Source organism: Petaurus breviceps, unplaced genomic scaffold, assembly GCF_028583685.1.
Source record: "Petaurus breviceps papuanus isolate PSGF00001 unplaced genomic scaffold, PetGlider_PUasm1.0 90535, whole genome shotgun sequence".
Lineage (NCBI taxonomy): Eukaryota > Metazoa > Chordata > Mammalia > Diprotodontia > Petauridae > Petaurus > Petaurus breviceps.
The window spans coordinates 2846820-2867308 of NW_027187270.1; the positions used below are offsets into that span (position 1 = coordinate 2846820).

Here is a 20489-nt window from a genome sequence, read left to right on the forward strand (position 1 = left end):
GGTGTGAAAGTGGAAAATGTAGGTGAAGTAAAAACAAAGATTATCAATAAAATTTTATTTTTAAAAAATTCTTCCCAAGGTTCAAATGGTTGGTGGCTTTATGGCAGCAACCTTTGCCTGAACTTACCCAAAGAAATGGCCACCCACCATCAAGGACCCTATTTGTATAGGAAGATTCCTGCAATAGGTACTAAGTAGGTGGAATCAGAGGAACTCTTAAGGTTCCTTCAATGCCAAGATTCAACATGGTGTGCACTCCCTTCAGTTAACGTTGTAATGTGTACTATGTGCAAGGCCCAGTGCTGGTGCTATAAAGACTGGACGGACCAGCACAGTTCATGCTGCTCACCTTTTCATTGGACAGCCTGAACTCACAGAGGCGTACTTTCTACCTTAATGGGAACCGAGTACCTTAAAATCAACTATCTGAACTGTAGGATTTCCTTTCTCTTGTTTTAGAGAAGGAACCCCATCCTAGAATGTGGTCCCCTTGTCCTACAAAAGGAGTCAATTGCCCAGGCAAGTAGTAAGGCCCACCCTAGGCAATATTTTGCTGTTCTGCAAAGCCGCTTTCCACTTAATTGCAAATGTAAATCCCAAGTCCAAGTAACTCATACTCAAAGACCAGAACTTTTAAAACAAGAAAGACTTTATTCACAACAGAGAAAATAAATAGCATCAACACAGAACAGACCACTGGGAGTTACAAAGCAGTGTGTCAAACTACCCACGTGGGACACTTGGTGGTCAGTGTCCATACATCAGAGGAGGAGAAAGTCATGGACTAATAAGAACCAAAGGTTCTTAGAGCTAACCAGTAAAGAGGAACTTGTGACAAAATCAGTAGAAAATGGCCACGGTTACATTAGATTTCTAATGAAGACAACAACAGCCAGTTCCCTTCCTTCCAAGCAGGGAAAAGGGAAAACGGCTTTGCTAAATACTTGAAACACGACCCGCCCCACCCACCCCAATTTTCAAAGCAACTAAGCCCTTAAAGCTTATGAACTAAGGAAATGCTTATTTGTGTGGTTTTTTAACATTAGTATTAAGCCAACCTATGCTATTTATGATTTTCTTAGGCTAACATTACATTTAGCTTTTTTCATTTGGTGGCCTGGCCTGGGAAAAGGAAAGAGCATTTGCCAGGATGACACACAAAGTGGATGAGCTAGATGCAGCTACCCCAGCACTGACTGGAGAGGATGATGCCATGGGACACTCCAAGCCCTCCACGAGACAATAGATATGTCAGTGTGTTTCAGACACAACAAAGAAGTTGGTAAGCTAGTTTCTTCTTAAAAGAGCTAAGTCAATGAAAATCAAAGGGGTGAATGGAAAAGGGAGGGGAAAATGGCCTGGAATGGTGGCCTACAAGCCAATCACATGGTCCTGCTGTATCATACACCTGAGCATGGCAGGGGGAAGAGATGATGGAAGCAAGGTGATAAGGGAACCAGCACCTTAAAGGAGATATTCTTTGTTCCCACTTTGGTGGCCATAACACTTGAATTTTGCTCTGGGGTTTGGTGTAATATTCATGAATGAAAGAAGAGATGCCAGGCAGAAGGGGGGGGGAGGAGGGGGGTTTTTTGGGCCCCCATCCTTAAGCCTAGCGGGCTCTGAATTGGAGAATTCATTGACAAGGTGTATCATCTAGAACTGTTTTAGAATTCTTTAGAAAACATACAACTGAATCAGGTATTTGCCAATATAATTATCTAGATAAATTAGTGGAAGGGGAAAATCAGCCTCTATGTACTATAGTGATGCCTCAAAAAATGAAAACAAGGAACCTTCATAACCAGTAAATCTCTTTGTGTGTGCCTGCAAAAGGGGAAGAGTTATTGACCTCAGTAGAGACTGGTCTTTTTCATGATCCGCAGGAACTCCTGTTCATTGACTTCTCCATCACCATCTCGATCAGCTTCATCAATCATTTCCTGTAAGGATTCAGGTGGTAGATTAGACTGACCCATTAAACATGTAAAGAAGGTCACAAAAAAGGATTTCCATACAAAACAAAGCAACACTGAGTGTATAATGGGAAGAGAAGGGGAAGCATTGGGCCAACTCAAGTGCATGAACAAAAATCATACCAGTTTCACCTATAAAATGGGGATAATATTGGATATGAGATGATGGATATTAAAGATTGAGATATGAAAGGAATCTTAGAGGTTATCTAGTCCAACACCCTCATTTTACATGTGAGAAAACTAAATCCCAGAGAGACTAAGTGATTCACCCAAAGCAGCACAGACTGAATGGTGAAACCCAGGTCCTCTGGCTAGAAAGTGTTTTCTTGCCCTTACACCATGATGCCTCTCATATAATTTAGAATTTACATCCTCTAACTACAGAAACCTAGGAAAAGGTTATCGTTTTAGGCTAACCCTAAACTTAAACTGAAATGCAAATCTAAAGTTCCTATCACAATCCAAACCATTTGCTCTGGTGCCTTGGACAAGTGCCTCTCCTCTGGACCTGTTTTTTTTTTCTCTAAAGGCAATGGTTTCACGATGACCTAACCTCTCTCTTGTCTTCTGTTTATGACCCAAAGCTCCTGTTTGTGAGGTGGCTGGATAGGTTTAAGTGTGGAATTTCACCAGGAAATTTGGCAAAGCTTACTGGTTTGCATGGGACACAAACTCTTGATCCCACAGCCTCAACATATTCTGACCACCAGTTAGAGAATAGTAGCCTCAAGGGGGGGTGGGGGTGGAGGTGTGTGGATTTCTTAAAAGTGTTTCTGTTACAAGATTAATTTTTGAAAGGTCTTAGTATCAAAATGTAAAAGCTCTAAAGCTTTTTTTGTTGTAACTTATAAATGTTGTCTGTCATAAAGGAGACTTATGAAGTAGATCCATTTTGGATCCCCATTCAAACAGCAAATGGACCATGTAAAATAATCTCACCTGTTTCATACACTGAATCCACTGCAACTGACGGGTCCTGAGACTTAGTGTACAAAAGCCCAACAACCATATGTTCCTGTCTTATTTAAATAAGTCTTAAAATGAAACCCTTTTTTGGAGGAAGAGGAAGAGTAGAGAAGAGGAAGAAGGTACAATGTATAGCCTAGATTCTTCAGTCATAAGCCAAGGTCTAAATTGTGTTCTAAGTATAAATGAAAGGTGACAAATATAAGTCCTGAGACTGCTGTCATCTCCCCCAACCACCTTAAGTGCCATGTTTCTATTGGTTGGAAGAAAAGGGAAGATTTAGTCAAGTAGTCAATAAACATTTGTTGGAGAGGCAGATTAGGACAAGAGTATTTCCTCCAATTGAGGGAGCTAACTTTAACAACCTTTTAATAACTGCACAAGGCACCACAGTAGGTGCTAGGAATACAAAAGTGATCAACTCAGTCTAATGAGAAGGCATTAATGTTACATTAATTCTCCAATAATCTTTGAAATAGTTCACATCACACACACAGTTCACTGATACACACAAGCACAGAAACAGATTCAAAAAGATATTAAGAAATAGGCAAGACAAAATTTAGAAAGATAGTAAAGGTGGGTAGAAAATGGGTACCTTATGAATCAGGGTGAGGTACATGAAAGAAGACAAAAATTGGATGGGAGCTGCCATACTTACCAACTGCTAGGTAAGGGAACAGCTGGGCAAAAAAAAGTCAGGTGGTCAGCAAAGTATCAACAGTACAGGACTGACACTCTCCCAAAGCAAACCTACCACAAGGTAAACCACGAATCTGGAATTGCAGACTCATCTACTACAAACCTGCAGTTCCTCATCAGTGAGGTTTTCCCCTAGCTCTCTGGCCACACGTTTTAAGTTCTTGAAGGAGATTTTCCCGGTTTCATCATCATCGAAGAGTCTGAAAGCCTTCAGAATTTCTTCTTTGGTGTCCTTTTCAGCCTTAAAAATTAAACCACACACAAGAAAGCAAGTATCTTAGGTCCAGCAACCTGTAGTAACCCCAAAGTCCTCTTCCCTAGTCTTATAGAAATGTTGAGAAAAAAGCAATAGAAAACACTGGTGTAAAATGAGAAATTGTGTCAAAATATTGTCTTCTCCTACCTTTTCCCATGCTTTTACCCTAATCTATTTCCCATCAACCAAACTATAACCCCTATTAATCTTCTAACTTGTTCAGGAAATTAACTGGCTAAGGACTTCCCATTTCATTATAAGGGCTTGACCATATAAAGAGTACTCACACCCCACAAAAATACCAAGTTCTGAGAGCCTTTATCTTAGGGGATAGAGGTCATTCTAGGCTTCTTGATTTTGAGGATTGACAGCAAGGCTGTGTCCACTGGGAGGTACTTGGGGACCACCCCATCACCCTGGGTTATTTTCCCTTTCCTTCCTTTGCCTCCAGTCAGAGAAATAGATTTTTCAGGTTTGAGGAAATCTGACATCACTAAAATTTTCCCTGTGAGTTTTCCTAAAGCAATTGTAATCATATATATTGAAAGTAAGTTACAACAGTGTATAAGCTCTCAATTCCCAAAATTCAGATTTAGCTGCCATCAAAGTATGAAATGTTACCATGACAATAATTAAATAGGAAAATGGTAGTAGTAAGTATTCCTTCTCTTACTTTACAAGTCATAGGAGAATTCAAATTCCCCTTTTCTTCAGTCAGAAGCACTACCTATTCCATTTGCAAAATGATGGGGTTGGATGAGATGGCCTCTAAGGTTGCTTTCCAGCTCTAAATGTGTGATCCTATGATTCAGGCTTCCCTGTCTTAGCTCCATTTTAATGGAGTTATTAACATATCTAGATGTCCTATGCTGCACGTTAGTTGTGTTGATTGTGTTGGCTAACTTACCATTTTTTGAGTCATCACAGCCAAGAAGTCACTGAAACTGATTTTCCCCGTCCCCTCCTTGTCAATGTCAGATATCATTTTTTTGATCTCTTCTTTCTTGGGTTCGAAGCCCAGAGCTCTCATGGCCACCTACATCAAAAATAGGCTAAATAATTATTTCAACAAGAGACAAAAGTCTAAAAAATTTTTAGGGGCAAAAGTGGCACTATGAATTGGAGCTTCTAATATTAAGCAAACCACAATTTCAATTAACCTTACTTAGCAAGGTTTGGGTGGGGAATGCACAGAAAAATGGAACGGTACGATAATACCTGTAACCAACACTTTGGGCAGAAAAGAGAATGCAGTAAAGGAAAGTAGTAAAAAAGAGGAGAGGGCAAAGCAAGGCAGGAAAAACAACTCCAAAGTACTCTGTATCAGTTCAGAAATGGAAAGGTAGAATTCAAATGGAAAGAAAAGACCTTAAGTCACTGGATCCCACTTTCATTCTTTACCACCCCCACGTAGTGATATTTAAGCATAATTATTCAGTGAAAACACAGACACTGGTGGGGTTTTTTTTTATTTAGTGTAATGAACTATTTCTCTTGGACTCTGTGCTTTTCCCAGGTTAGCTCTTACTGCTGGTACTTAATGAACCTGCCTTGAGCTCCTTAACATCTATTGTCCCGGTTCCATCTGTATCAAAGAGATCAAATGCCTCTCTAATTTCTTGTTTCTGGTCCTCTGTGAGTTCAGGTTTGGGTCCCATCTTCTTTCTTGGGGGGGCGGAGCCCAGGTTTGGTTTCTTGATGGTACTGGCCTTTAAAACAATAATAAAAGAACAAGTGATCTTAAATTGCATTGCAGTTTTTTCCAAGTCATTTTTTATAATTTTACCTAAATAATGTCAAAGAAATCTTCATATTGGTCATCTCTTTTGAATTTTAGCCATGTCACCCTAACAAACCTTCACATGGAATTTTGTGTTCCATTTTCCCAGAATCTTAGAGCTTCTCCTTCCTGTGGTCTATGGTCTCTGCCAAGACCCATCACAGGATTCAAATTCATTTATGTTACTAGAAGATTTCTAAGTGTCCATACCCACTTGGTTTGAATATTAACTGAAAATTGGGGGCACCTCTACTTACTGCAGTATGACAATGATGGTGATGGATCTCTGAACTGAACCATTTTTTTTTTTTTGCCTGTGATTGTGAAGAGGGAGGTTGGCTATTCCACCCACTTAAACTATGTTTCAGTGTATCTCTGAACACATCCCTACTCACCCCAAACTATTTTACCCCTTTCGATCTGCTGGGGTTTTAACCTCTGGGATGCCTGACTCCCTTGCAATTTATTTACTGCATTCTGTGTAACAGTTTACTCACGTGCAAGGACACTTATCTGGCACCCATCTTTTATCGTGCTCTGGTGGAAAGTTCCAGAGCTACCTGTTCACACTGAAATGAGGATTGCTGGGCTTTCTTTGCTCCCGCTTAGATTTGGCAGCCATTTCTAAATCTGAGGAAAACCATGATGCTGCCCACACCAAACGCTTATCAGAGGGTTAAAACAGGTGTGCCTTGCCTTTCTGCTGGAGGCTCAAAGCCCACTACTAGGGGCTTGATCAAAATCAAATAAAAAAATACATCTCTCCTACCAAGTTAAATTCAAATCAATACAAACATTACACAGAGGAAGCTCCCTTTCACATCAGAAACCGCTCAGAACCAAAAGCGAAAAGCAGTAAGGCTCATTCCATTTGGGCGACATTAGCCCAGGGAAAATTTCTGGGGAAATTAAGGCAACTAGTAGCCCCCGCGCCCCACCACCACCACCACAGCAATAGATAACGTTCTCCCGTGCCCCGCCCCCGCCTCCCACACCCAGCTCCCGGGAGGCTCCGAAGCTGCAGCGCCCCCCTCCCACCGTCTCCCCCCCACAACCCCGCCCTCCCCAGGGCCCACCCCAAGCTGAGCGCCCAAGGGATCTGCAAAGGCAAGGAAAGGATAGAGGGGGAAAAAAGGAGCGGCAAGAGAAGCGGGAGCCGAGAAGGAGATGGCAAGGGAAGGGAGGGGGGCGGAGGCGGGGAGCGGGGGAGATTGGGGAATCGGGGGGGGGGGAGGGATCGCGGGGGGTCGGGGAGCAAGGGAAAAAGCGCGACCGCTCGACACCTACCTGGCCTGGGGTGGGGGAAAGTAGGCCGACCAGATCCCGTCAGGGGGGAGGGAGGGAGCAGCGGGTCGGGAGGAGGCGGGCCGGGCGATGGGCCGGGCTGGGGGCCGGGTGGCCACTGGGCGGCCGGCAGGCCGGGCTGGGAAGGGCCCGGCCACAGACCAGGGGGTTGACCAAGCAACGGGGTCCCCGCGCTCGGGGGGCCAAGCCACAGTGGGGACGCCGAGGCTCCGGGCCGGGCGCAGGGGGAGCAGGCCCCACCGGGGCTGAGGAGGCGGCGGCGGCAGCGGTGGTGGTGGAGGTGGTGGCGGTGGGGGCACCGGGGGCAGGAAAGGGAAAGGAGGCCAGAAGAGAGTTCCCCACCAGGGCCAAGGGAAAGACAAGACCACGGCCCGGCCGGGCCACGGAGTAGGATCCAGAGGGAATTGGGGGGCAGGAGGGGGAGTAGCCGCACTCACCATGCCTCCGCTCCCGACGGCTAACGCGCAGACACTGAGTCTCGAAGCCCCTCAGGCGGCAACTAAACCCCTGTCGCTCCGCCCCCTCTCTTGCCTTGGCTCCACCCCGCCCGCGCCTTTCCTCTCAGGCTCCGCCCCCCTGCTCTCAGACACTCACACACACACAAAAAACCACACACACATACACACACACACACACACACATACACACACCCCTCCTGCGGCTGCTCCCACCGCCCCTGGAGCTCAAGATCAGGTCCTCACTGGAGCGGAGGGAATCGACATCATCCTACAGAAGCCAGAGGTCTGGTTTCCCATTGGCTCCTTCTCGTGTCTCTTTAGTGTTTCCTATGGGCTGAAAGGTGAACGTCCATTAAGGCGGTTCTTGCTCGCGATAGGCTAGGGGGTTCGGACGCACCCGGGGGATAGACCTGTGACATCCGGCATAAGGCGGGCTTAGTCCGCGATTGGTTATACCTGTGGGGAGCCGGGCCAATTGGCGGGCCAGGAAAGCCTCGGCCGATTCTCTGCCTATTTGGCTGGAGGCCGGTGGATACCCGAGGGAAGCGTAGGAAGTTAGAATTCACGGTATAACCCCAGCCAGGGAGCGAGCCTTTGCCGGAGCCGGAGCCAGAACCCCCCCCCGGACGATCGGGCCGGAGCGGAGCTGCCAGACCCCTTACAGTGACGAGTAAGAGTCGTTGCTGGAGGCCGTCTGGCCGGTGTCAGGGACGAGGGGCGGGGCGAGATGGGCAGGGGGAGCGGGAGGGGGACCTGGGCCCGGCAGGGAGGGGGACTTGGGCCCGACGGGGAGCCGGAGGGAGCCTTTTGGTAGTGGGCGAGGCCAGGCTTCCTGGAGGTCAGCTTTTGCAAGCATCCTGACACTATGGTGGCGCTGGATAATTTGGGGTGCCCCAAGCACTAAGGTTGTTGGGGGCTGCTTAAGGACTTAGTGCTGAATCTAGGAGCCAGCCTGCCTTTCCTACCTGGTTGGCCGCCCCTCCTCTCCCTGCCAGGCTTATTTGACGCGACTCCCTCTCCCAAATTTAAATTTCAAACTGCTCTAATTAATCTAGCCTGTGTGCAAATTCTGGCTCTGCCACTTTCTGCCTGTGTGACCTTGGGCAAGTCATTGAACCCCTCTGGGCCTCAGTTTCCTCCCTTGTCAAATGTAGGAAGGGCCTAGAGAACCTCTAAGGTCTCTTTCAGCTCTGACGTTGTCTGATTTCCACAATCCTAATTCTTACCGAGACTCTCACTCATTGTCTAAGCCCTAATTATCAGCTAAGGAACCAAGGGACATTGGAAGCAAAAAAGGCGGTTGCCTGGGCTGGGCTATCACTGGACTGGGCTCTGACTTCACCAAACAATAGAAAAAGGGCTCTTTGGTTGCCATGCCAACGAGGCTAGGACAGGGAAGAAAATGAACCTCGACTTGTTTACCAAAAAAAAATTGCTTTTAGCTTTGAATTGAGGTCGTCGGCATAGTCACTAGATGGATCTCTAAAGGCCCTTCGAGCTTTTTGATTTTGATTTTAGGGTGTACTTCAGTGCCCTGGGGGAGGGGAGGAAATAGATATTGAGCTTGAGGACTGAGGCCGAACGAAGGAAATGGAGGTAGTGGAAGGGAATGGGAAGACTACCAGGACAAGCTTTAAGGATTGGCTAAATGTGTTGGTTAGCAAAGCCTTTTGTGTTGGATGGAGGCACTTGGGGCTGTTTGGAGGAAATTGGGGGACCCTGCTAAGTGTATACACTACCACGTCATGCCTTCTAACTTTACTGCAACCTTTGATTTTCTATCATACTCTCCAGGACTCCTCAAACCCCCCAGATTACCCCGCTTTCACATTTTCAATCCCTCCCTCTCTACTGGATCCACCACCCTGAAAGACAGGCTCTGGTCTCCGTCATTCCCTTCTCCCCCAATCCATCCCATAATCTTGCCATCCCCTCAAACTACTGTCCTGCAATTCTCTCCTTTCTGCAGAGCTTCTCCATGGATTGGCCACTCTGGCCACTGTTCTGTCCTAAGGCTCCGGTGCCCTCTTACGTGCCAGATCCCATTTGACCTTTCTGCAGCATTGGCTACTGCTTGCCACGCCCTTTTACTTTCTCCCTTTGCCTTCTGTACCTGACTACTCTTCAGTCTCCCTTCCAGGCTAATTTCATAACCATTCCACTTCTCCTCCCCCCAAGTCCAGTCGGTCTGAACCACTAGTCATTTGCTGTCCCCAAATCTGCTTCCCCTATCTCTTCAGCTCTTGAAATCCTCCCATTCTTTCAAGTTCCAGCTCAAATACCACCTCCTCCATGACCCCTACCCTCTTCCCCCCATGTCAAGCAATCCATTATTCATTTTTTTCGCTACTCTATTGAATCTCTCCTGTGCAATGGTAACGTCCTAATTTGTATTCAGGTTATTTGTATATATGGCTTATATCTTCCTAGGAGATTGGATTATATGCTCCTTGAGAGTAAGAGATTGGATTGTTTTCATTGTTTTTATCCCCAGCATCTGGGGTCTTGCGCGTATTATTTTTCTGGCTGTGGTAGCTCTGTTTCTCTTAACTGATTTTCTTTTTTCTTACAGCTTACTTCTGCTGCTTAAGTAAGTAGGAAAACTCCATTAATTTGGTAGAGGCATAATTCAGAATTGGTGGTATACTCCATAAGAACTGACTAGGTACAGGGTACCTTGACAGGCATTGTGGGCACAGAGATGTGTTGTGTTGCATTGAAATCAACACAGCAGACTACACATTCTAAGTTTTACAAAAACTCATCTGGCATTTCTGTACTTTAGCCATTTGGCACCAAAGAGTAGAAGTAGGAGGCAGAAAAATGGAACTAATGGTATTTTATCATCTCCTGACACCACCACCACCCCAAAAAACCCCACAAACACATACACACGAGCAGGGAACATCCAGACAGATGAGATTACAATTCCATTTCAGTATGGGAAGACTTAGATGAAGTGGTTCTGGATGAAGAAAACCAAACCAAAAAACCAAGAGCTACACTAACTACAGAAGGAGGCAATTACAAGTTTCTACTCAATAGTAGCAAAATCCACAAGAAATATACTGTATAACTTGGTTACTGCCTTGTTAAAGAGAACATAGATCATTTTTGTTTCTTTTGCCACTTAGTAAATAAGAAAAGTGTGGAGAAAGGAAGGAAGGAAGAGAGAGAGAGAGAGAGAGAGAGAGAGAGAGAGAGAGAGAGAAAGAAAGAAAGAGAGAAAAAAAGAAAAACCTGAAACTCCTATAAACTTTCAGCTTTCTATGGAACAAAGGGGTTCCTTCTGTCCCTCTCCCTGAATTCTCTGACTTTTTTCCCCACTTCAAAAAGGGGGAAAAGGCTGCTGGGAATATTTATTTTAACCTGATTTCTTATCTGTAAAGGGGAAGGGGTGTGCATAATTGTCATTGTCTGCCAAGGTTGGGAGATAGCAGGGAGTAGGGGCAATAGCTCCCATTTCTCCTTGTTTTTCCATCCCTCTGGGTCTTTCTTACCAACTTAGCCTACCAGGTCTTACCATGAGAGCTGCAGAAGAGAAAGGAGGGGAAAAAGAAAGGAAGTCAGCATGTAGGATGGCACTCAAAGAGATGTTTCTGACCCCCAGCTTCCACTTCTCTCCCCCCCACTCCCAGGTAGCATTAGCCTTTGGGAGGAGCTGGCCTGCCAAGGCCTCCTGGATGGAGCATTACTGCCCCCTACCCCATCATCTTCCTACAAAAGGAAGGGCATTTAGTTTACTTTGTCTCACTTCTAGAAATGGCCAGCTTTGGCTGGAAGGTGATATCTGATGGGCTTCCTTTGTAGTTGGGGGTGAGGTGGAGCATGTCATCTCACCTCCCTTATCACAGTGCCCTGCTGGCCTCTGGGACAAAAATGAAAGATGGTCACTCTGTACAGGACCTTGGTCCACTCAGTAAAAATGCCGGGTTTTTTTCCTCCTCTACTTTTTTTTACATACCTCTGGGCTGCCAAATTCTTGTAATTGCTTACCCTTATGCCTTGGGGGGCTAGAATGACCTTTACAAACACCTTTTCTTTCCTACCTTCATAGATGTTTCTTATTGGTCCCACCAGAGTTCTCCATTTCTCTCTCTCTCTCTTACAAAAAGTTACAAATGAAAATTAGTAGCCCAAAGCCAGGCAGCTACAATGCATTTTGAAGTTAGAGGAACTGGATTGAAATCTCACTTTCCTCACTCCACCTTGTCAGGCCTCAGTTTCCTTATCTGTAAAATGAGGTTGAACTAAGGCTCCTTCCAGCTCCAAGTGTTTGTTCTTTTTCCCTCCTTTGGCTTACCTCTAAGGAACGTAGAGACTTTGTTAACTTGCCTAAGGAGTAACCCAGAACTGGTGATAAGACCCACAACTAGGTAGAAGTTTACCCCTGTGCTCCCCTCAAAGAAAGGGGCCTTTCTTACCATTCTAAAGCAGTTGGAATGTGAACCCAGAGACTGCAGGGGACTGAGTGTTCTCCAGGCTCTTTAGCTGTTACATTTGCATACCCACAATGTGCTAATTAGTTATTTGTTTATTAAAGGTCTGGGGTTTGCTGGCCTGCCTCATCTCGCTGTGTGGCACTGCCCGTGCCCTCAGATGGTTTGAGGAAGGGGGAGCAGGGGTCTCTGCCTCCCAGAATGGAGAGGACTTGGGGGTTTGAGCTTTGATCCTGTTTTTGCGACTTGTCTTTTCTTTCTCTCTCCTGGGCTGGGCTCTTTCTCTTGCCCCCCAGCTGCCAGTGGGGGTGATGTGTAGAGCTTTGAACCCAAGGGGTCAGTATAGCCTCTTCTGCCCCATCCAATAGAATGGCCTGGGACTTTTTGCTTGCCAGTAATCATTATTCAAAAAAGGCTTTACAGCTGTATAGTTATTTTTCCGTCATTTATCAAAGCCACCACACGCAAGGCAATTTAATTTGTTGTAAGGGATTGTTCAGATGACTAGATTGCAAAGCCCTTTACAGAGGTTATCTCATCTGGGCCTCTGGGAACTAAATGCTATAGAGATTGTTCCTGTTGATCTGTGAGTTATCCCAATGGGGGCATGATGAAAGGGGTGGGAGGACCTCCTTGAAAGCAGGCTTTGCCACAATATGTGTGTTCCCTAGGGGCCCTAAACTTTCTCATAATTAATATCTAGGCCTGGATTCCCAAGGATCGTATCCCATTGAATAGAAATTGTGGTCTCTGCCCTCTGAGACCTGTGGGCAATCAGATTTAGAGGAGGAAGAAATCTTACCAAGCCCCTGGTTTTTTCCCTTGGGCCTAGAGGTGTTAAGTGACATGTGGACAGTCACTTTGCTCCCAAGTAGCTGGAGTTTGAACCCAGACCATTGGACCCTAAGTCCAGCAGTGCTGGGGGAAGGGGAGGCACACAGTCCATCCAAGGATGACCCTGTCACCCACAATTGCTGTCCATATTTGTGGGTGCGGTCTCTGCTTCTTTGCAGGCTCCCCATACATCAGTGCACATGTGCCCTTTGGTTGGTGGCTCCAGACTGCCCCTTTTGTTGGAGTCTGGCTGCCTCTTGGGGACCCACAGTGATGGTCTGGCTGGGAGCCAGCTCCCTTCTAACTGTTGGGTTGGGTTTGTTTCCCAGGAGGCTAGAGCTAGGTCTTCCCATCATATGTGACTTCCATCCTTACCCACCATTCTAGAGACCTCCAGACAAATGGCACTTTGAGGTGCTAAACTTGGAGTCTCAAAGACCTGACTTCAGCAGTGGTCTCAGCCATTTATTTGTAGGCTTATGGCTGGGCCACCCTCCTTACTTTATTTTATAGGGCAGGGACCTGAGGCACAGAGAGGTAAAGAGACTTGTCCAAGGTCACACAGCTAGTAAATAAATGGCAGAGCTGTGAATCAAACCCACATGTACAGACTCCAAATCCAGCATTCCTTCTGCCATCCTGCTTCTTAACTTTAGGACCATTGGCAGGTCACTGTGCTTTTTTCAGGGCCTCATTTTTCTCATCTATAAAAGGAGGCCTATCCCTTCCATCAGTGGCCACTAATCCATACATAATGATCTCTGGGGGCCACAGATTGACTTGATTTTAAAATGTAATGTTATCTATATTTTATTGCATTGTTGTTTATTTTGTTAAATATTTCCCAGTGACATTTTAATCTGGTTCAGGCTGCCCTGGGGAGTGTTATAAACTGGTTTGACACCCTCTGGGATTAGATGATTTTAGGAATTGGTTTGTTCTTTGTACTTGTGTCTCTAGTACCTGGCACATAGTAGGCACTGATAAATACTTACTGATTGGTTGACCCCCTCAAATCTCACATCTGAGACCTTTAGTAAGGCCTCAGTAACCTCTCTGGGCTTCAGTTTCCTCACCTGTAAAATGAACAGATTGTGCTAGACCTCCACCACCCCCCCGCCTAGCTCAATGTCCAGGGTCCCCCGGCCCTCTAATAGCAATTTATAATGTCTGTAGTCCATAGAATTGTGAGAATCAGATGGGCGATTAGTGGATGTGAATGGTAGATCTTAATAACTAGAGGGTCCCCCAAATAACCCCGGCTGTGGCAAGATAAAAACCAGGAGACTTAAGTGAGCTGGGAGGGGACATCTAGTAGATGGGGAGGGGGGGGTGTTCTGGGACTAGATTAGCGCCATGGGCCCTACAAGTTCTGTGGATTCAGTCCCTTTATCTAGTGGGGTGGTAAGGCGAGCCGAAACCAGGCAGAGCCATAGATTCTATTGGGAAAGAAGGCCTTTGGAACCCCACAGGGCCTCCGAAAACGCCAAGGTTTTTCTGGTTCCCATGGTAACCAGAGTAGACACTTCAGGGGGGAGGGGAGCAGAGCCGACCAGAGTAGAGGCAACGAGTAAGGCTTTTTCTATGTGGGTCATTTGTAAAAGGGGTTGATAAATCAGGGGCTATACAGCCTTGGAACATTTTGCTTTCACAAGATCTGAACTGGATTATATGCTATGATTTCTATCACCTTGCTCGCATGCTAGCTGTGACCTTCAGCAGGCCTTCCTCCCCCTCTCCAGGCCTCATTTTCTTTCTCTGTCAAATGAGGGGGTGGGGATTTGTGGACCTCTAAGCCTAGATCTCCCATCCTCTGATCTCCAAGGTCTCTCGTCTGGAAACCTTGGACTAATTTGTAATCTTCCCAAAGAAAGGGTTTTCTATTTCCTTTTTATGCCTTCCTCTACCTCCTCCCTCTCTTCCCCTTGCCAAGTTCTATTCTAATGCTACAGATTATCCTTAATATTTCATGCTATCTTCTCTTGAGACATATATTAGTTTTATGATGAATTGCTGACAGGTTCAATGATATGACCTTCAATAAATACCGCTCTGCAAAAAAAAAAAAAATGGAAGGTCTAGGACCAAGTCTTGGAAGGTGGCTTCACAGGAAATCCTTCTAGGCACTCATGTCAGCTGATACCTTTGTATTTTTCTCATTCTGACTTGTATTTACTGATGGATGTGCCTTCCTCTTCTCTCCCTTCTCACACTCCCAGATCACTGAATTGTAAGCTCCTAGAGAACAGGGACACGTGCATCTTTCATTTTTGTGACCCCAGACCTAGCATTGCGCCTTACATAAAAGGTAAAGCTTAATAAATGATTATTGGGTTGAATTTAAATCCTCAGTGGGGAGGAAGGAGGCAGAAATAGAAGAGAAATACACAAAGATGACAAAAGGATATTTAGAAAAATAGAAAAATCTATTCAAAACCCAACATAACAAACCCAAGCAAACATGGTGCCCGTGGGCTTGCTTTAAGAAGCTGTGGCAAAGACACAAAAGAGAACGTCCAGCTGCCGTCCGGAGCTGTGGGTGGCGACAGGTGAGTGATCTTAGGTGAGTAATAATAACCGTAACTCACATTTCTATGTTGACTTCTGTTTTCTCACACCAGCCCTGTGAGGTAAGTGAATGTCAGCATTATTATCCCCATTTTACAGATGAGGAAACTTGGACCCAGAGAGGGGAAGTCATTTGCCCAGGGTCACACAGCTGGGAAGAGCTAATACCCCTATCTCAAGGGAGCAACTAGAGTGAAAGTAAGGTTGCTAGGGTGGAAAAGAGAGCAAAGAAATGGGCCAAAAAAAACCGGAGGCAAGGTCAGGTTATCAGCCCATGAGAGAAGGAAAACAGGGTGGTAGCTGAAAGTGTGGGGGGGCCTAGATGAGACCACCAAGAGTGCAGTGGAGAAGGCCCTACATTTGGAGTTGGGGGACCTGGGTTGGAATCCCAGATCTTGGCTCTTGCTGCCTTTGTAACCTGGGCCTTGTCACTTTCCCTGTTTGGGCTGCAGTTTCCTCATCTGGAATAGTAAATGGTTGGAGTAGAGTGGAGGTTCTTCACCTGGTTTGTGGACATGGGCCCCTGTGGCAGTCTGGTGAGGTCTATGGACGGTTCTCACGCTCTGCTTTGTGAATTAGGATCGATCATCAAAGGAAGCATTTTGTTGAAATCCAGTTATTGAAATATTTTGAAAGCAGGTAGTGTCCCCTTGAGTTCAGAAGCACAGGATTAGAGGCTCTCCAAAGTCTTTTCCATCTTGAAATCTCTGAGTCTTTGAAAGTAAATGGCATTTTGACTAGATTTGTGTTTTCTGTAGATTGTTTGGGGAAGGGTGTAAGGTGATCTGTGTAATGGCCAGAGCATTGGCTTGGCAGTCAGAAGAGATCTGGGTTGCCATGCCAGCTCTGCCATTGACCAGCTGTGTGCCCTACATCAAATCACTCTGACCTTCCACACCTCAATCTCCTCAGCTAGTCTTGCTTCCTTTCTGGTTTCTCCTTTACTGATCTAATATAAATCTTGAGTTTCTCGAAGATGTCTTTATTTTAATATACCCTTGGAACCGTCTTACAGTGTCCCCCATTTTAATTTCTGAGAAACAAGCTCCCCCGGGAGCCATGTTGAAAATATTCCATTTTGCTGATTTCTGTATAAAAAATGGCATGTTTTCGTATTGGCTCAAGCTGACGCACGTGAGAATAGGGACCAGCTCAAGCCGGGTTTCTTAGGTAACAGTGGAGAGGCAGCTTTGCAAAAAAAGCAAACGCCTCGTTATTTGCATCATTAATACTAATTGGGGAAGTTTTTCTGTTCCGTGTTCTGCATTTGAATTTGGAGAGAAAGGCCTTCATTTTGTTTTTCCCAGGACTCCTGCTTTGCAGCAGATCCTCAAAGAAATGCACTAACTATGCCAATTAGTATGTGCACAGAAAAAAGCTGCTCTTCTGTCTCTCCTTGCCTCTTTCCAGCTGCATCACCCTTGAGAGCCCTTTCAGAGTTGCTGTTGTGGGGCTTGGGCTTTTCAAAGAAATAAGTGTCAAGGGGGGGGTGACTGTCTGGGACATTCTGGTTCCCCACTCCAAGGTGTGAGGAAGGGTCCCGGGAACTTTTTTCCACCCTCTGTAGGAAAATGCTCCTGAAAGATTCTGAAGGGCTTTTTTTCTTTTTCTTTTTGCTTCTCTCACAAAAGGCCTTTCCTGTCTGTATTTTGTGCAGGGTGGATGAGAGGAACTTTCCCAAAATGGGAAAGAGAAGTCTTTTATTTTGGGGGGAGGGGGGCTCCTGTGAGGTACAGCTTAACTAGTTAAATATGCTTGTCTGCTGCCTTCAGGCTGGTGGCCTGTTTCTATTGGCAGACAAACTAGTATCCATGAATCTTGGGGATCCAGGTCTCAGTTTCCCAGGTAGACCTGTAGTGAAAGGAGGCGGCAGGAGGGCCCCCTTGTTTTAAACTGGCCACCTGCTGTTCCTGAGACACAGAACCATACTAAAAAAAATAAAACTAGAAGGCGAAAGACCCTCCCTCCTCTCTTGATGAGCAGAGATGGTGGTTTGCAAATGGAATTGGCAGGAAGGAATGAGCCCCCTTCCCAATTCTTAAACTGATGAAAACCTCCCTTCTTTCCCTCCCCCCATCCCCTTGGTCAGAGCCTTTCAGTAATGTTCAGTTTGAACCTGATATCGGCTTGCTACAAATTGGAGTCAGAGGGGATACCAAAGGGAGTTCTAGTGTTATTTTTCCCAGCCCTGGGAGGTAGGGAGGGTGCACCAAGAACTACGCAGCTGAGAGATCACATTCTTTAAGTTCATGACTTTTCTAGGACTTGATAACTTTCAAAAATATGCAATAATGTTTGGCATTGGAAAAAGAATAATTTGTTTTGTTATTCAGCACACTGTATTTTGTTCATCACAATGTACACGATGGAGCCAGCCATTCCCTGGTGGTGGCTACCTTGGTAACTAAGTTTGGGGAACTCCTTGTTGCTCAGGGACCCCTTGAATTGCAACATAGGTAGCCAGCTGTCCAGGTTGAAAATAATGCTGCTGCATTCTATTTCCAACTTTCTGGCCAAAGTCAGAGGGAGGAATGGTTCCAAACCGGTTCCTGGCTCAGAGGCCTTAAGGATATCCATTGAAAAATGGGGCAACAGGGGCGGCCAGGTAGCACAGCGAGTAAGAGCACCGGCTCCAGTCTTGGGATGACCTGGGGATCGAATCCCGGGCTCAGACACTCAGCACCCACCCAGAAATAACTGGCTGTGTAACCTTGAGCAAGTTACTTAACCCCGATTGCTTTAAAAAAAAAAAAAAGAAAAATGGGGCAACTGACCAGTGTAGGCCATTTGAAAGAAAGAACCAAACTTGGTTATTTCTGTTGTTTTCCTGACTTCCTTTTATTCCTCCTGGTTTATCATGAAAAGTAGAGCCTAATGGTCTAAGGGCCAAATGTTCAGCTGGGCCCAACAGCAGCTTCTTTTTTGGGAGGGGTGGGGGGGTGAGGCAGTTGGAGTTAAGTGACTTACCCAGGGTCACACAGCTAGTAAGTTTCAAGTGTCTGGTCAGAGGCTGGATTTAAACTCAGGTCCTCTTAACTTCAGGACTGGTGCTCTCTCCACTGCACCACCTGGCTGCCCCCCAACAGCAGCTTCTGACTGACCATGGGTGTCTTTGGTCAGGTTAACCCCATTCTGGGCTGTAGTTGACTAATGGTAACTGGCCTCCCTTGTGGAACTTCATGCTTAGGTTTGAGGAATCTCATTTCCTTTTTTCTCACAAATATTCCAAGTCCCCATTTAGGGGGTATTGTGACTGAAGTGGGGAGGGTTTGAAAAAATCTAATCTTTTCCCCTAAAATCATTTTCATTAAGAAAAAAAGTGATTTAAAATTTTTAAATCTTTAGCTTCAGTAGGCCTTAGAAGAGTGAGGGAAACCAGTTTTTCTCTACTCCAAACTCTTGTGTTACTGTTATTCCCTCACTCTCCCCCGCCCCCAGCACACCACAGCCAGTTTCTGGAGACTGAGAAGCCCCCAGAAAATGGCATTTCAAGAAGACCTAGGTCTTCTATATAACATTCATGGATGAGCCCCAAGATCACAGGGACTTAAATTGGTGAGGCGGCTAGGTGGCCCAGTGAATAGATCACCAGCCCTGGAGTCAGGAGCACCTGCGTTCAAATCCGACCTCAGACACTTAACACAAAAAAACTAGTCGTGTGACCTTGGGCAAGTCATTTAACCCCAATTGCCCTCCAAAAAGCAAAAAATAAAAAAAAAAGATTTCAAGCAGGAAGAGACTTCAGAGGCCATTGGATCCAGTCCCTCCCCTTCCCTCCCCATTTATACAAATGAAGAAACTAAGGCCCAAAAAGATCAACTGATTTACCAAAGGTCACACAGGCAGTAAGTGATAGAGCCTGGATTTCAACCCAGGCCCTCTGGCTCCAGGTCCAGTGCTACTGAGCCCTATAGGCCCACTTTGAGAAACACCAAATTATTGCTAGCATTTCTGTAGCACTTTGGGGCAGCCAGGTTGTGCAGTCAATAGAGCAGAGTTCAAATCTGGCCTCAGATACTTCGTAGCTATGTGACTAACCTGGACAAGTTTCCTCAGCTGTAAAATGAGCTGGAGAAAGAAATTACAAACCACTCCAGTATCTTTGCCTAGAAAACCCCAAATGGGTCATGAAGAGTCACACACAACTGAAACAAGTCAACAACATAGTGCTTGAAGGTCTGCATATATTTTTCTCATTTGGTCCTTATACAACCTTGTGAGGTGCCGTGACAGATACCTTTTACAAATGAGGAAACTGAGGCAGACAGGGGTTAAGGTCCTTGCCCAGGATCACACAGCTGATAAGTGTCTGAGGCTGGAATTGAACTAGGGTCTTCCTGACTGCAGGGCCAACACTACCTAGCTGTCCTGTGTGAATGAATGCACACTGATTTAAATGGAACAGTCTTGGGTTTTGTTAGCTTAAGAGATAGCATCAGAAAGGAGACTAGAGATCTAGTGCTGGTCAGTGGGTCTTAGTAGGGTCTGATAATGGCCCTATTTAAATATTTAAATAGGGAGTTTCTAGCTATAATAAAGAATTGAGAGGCAGCCTAAGAGTTGGGCAGACCTGTTGCCTCTGATTTGTACTAACTGTGTGACCAACGATGGACAAGCTGACCCTCTGTACCAGGCTCTTCTCTAAGCCTATCAGTTACATGGGGGTTGCCAGTTGGGAAGCAGAGAAGGAGCTCCTATACCAATTAAGTCACAGATCTTAAGCCTAATGATGATGATGATGAGATCTGCTTGACCTAATCAAAAGAGCGTGGACTTGCCTCCTTTTGCTTTTTTAATGAAAATGGCATCCTTGAGGGGCAGCTAGATGGTGCAGTGAATAGAGCACCGACCCTGGAGTCAGGAGGACCTGAATTCAAATCTGGCCTTAGACACTTAACACTTACTAGCCGTGTGAACTTGGGCAAGTCACTTAACCCCAACTGCCATCCAAAAAGCCAAAAAAATGGCATCCTTGAATGTGAGCCTTGGCTGGATAGATTCTCTTCTTTGGGAGTGTTGTGCCTTCTTAAATTTTTTTTAAAAATATGCATGTGCTATGCATTCTTCTCCTCTAATACCTTCTTAATAGTCCTAGGTTCTCAAAAGTCACATCAACAGGAGTTGCGAGATGGGAAATAAGGTCTGGCAGTGTGGTGTGTGTGTGTGTGTGTGTGTGTGTGTGTGTGTGTGTGTGTGTGTGTG

General features: G+C 45.7%; 2 protein-coding genes across 4 annotated transcripts in view; one reads left to right on the forward strand and one right to left on the reverse strand.

Annotated features, from left to right (window-relative positions):
* Positions 1–631: 631 nt before the first annotated feature.
* CETN2 (centrin 2) lies at positions 632–7611 on the reverse strand. Of its 2 annotated transcripts, none has more exons than XM_069063063.1 (5): positions 7426–7611; positions 5454–5612; positions 4811–4939; positions 3751–3888; positions 632–1943 (listed from the first exon to the last, which is right to left on the reverse strand). In XM_069063063.1, the coding sequence occupies exons 1-5, from the start codon at positions 7426–7428 to the stop codon at positions 1854–1856; spliced, it is 519 nt and encodes a 172-aa protein (XP_068919164.1). In that variant the 5' UTR covers positions 7429–7611; the 3' UTR covers positions 632–1853. The 2 variants fall into 2 exon arrangements, with proteins under 2 accessions (XP_068919164.1, XP_068919165.1); XM_069063064.1 differs by lacking the exon at positions 7426–7611 and adding an exon at positions 6971–7121.
* A 290-nt stretch (positions 7612–7901) lies between these two features.
* The window catches only part of NSDHL (NAD(P) dependent steroid dehydrogenase-like), a 38248-nt gene continuing 25660 nt past the window's right edge, over positions 7902–20489 (forward strand). Inside the window, exon 1 of one of the 2 annotated variants that reach the window (XM_069063061.1) lies at positions 7902–8116. The gene's annotated coding sequence lies outside the window, so the exon portion shown is untranslated. Of the gene's footprint in view, positions 8117–15127; positions 15269–20489 lie in introns of those variants that run through there. The other variant, XM_069063062.1, reaches the window with a different exon arrangement.

Coding starts and splice junctions, on each gene's coding strand:
- CETN2 (XM_069063063.1), bottom strand. Junction 4,940..5,453: donor TAGATGTTAAGGAGCTCAAG/GCAGGTTCATTA, acceptor TTTTTGATGTAG/GTGGCCATGAGAGCTCTGGG. Junction 1,944..3,750: donor TCACTGATGAGGAACTGCAG/GTTTGTAGTAGA, acceptor GAATCCTTACAG/GAAATGATTGATGAAGCTGA.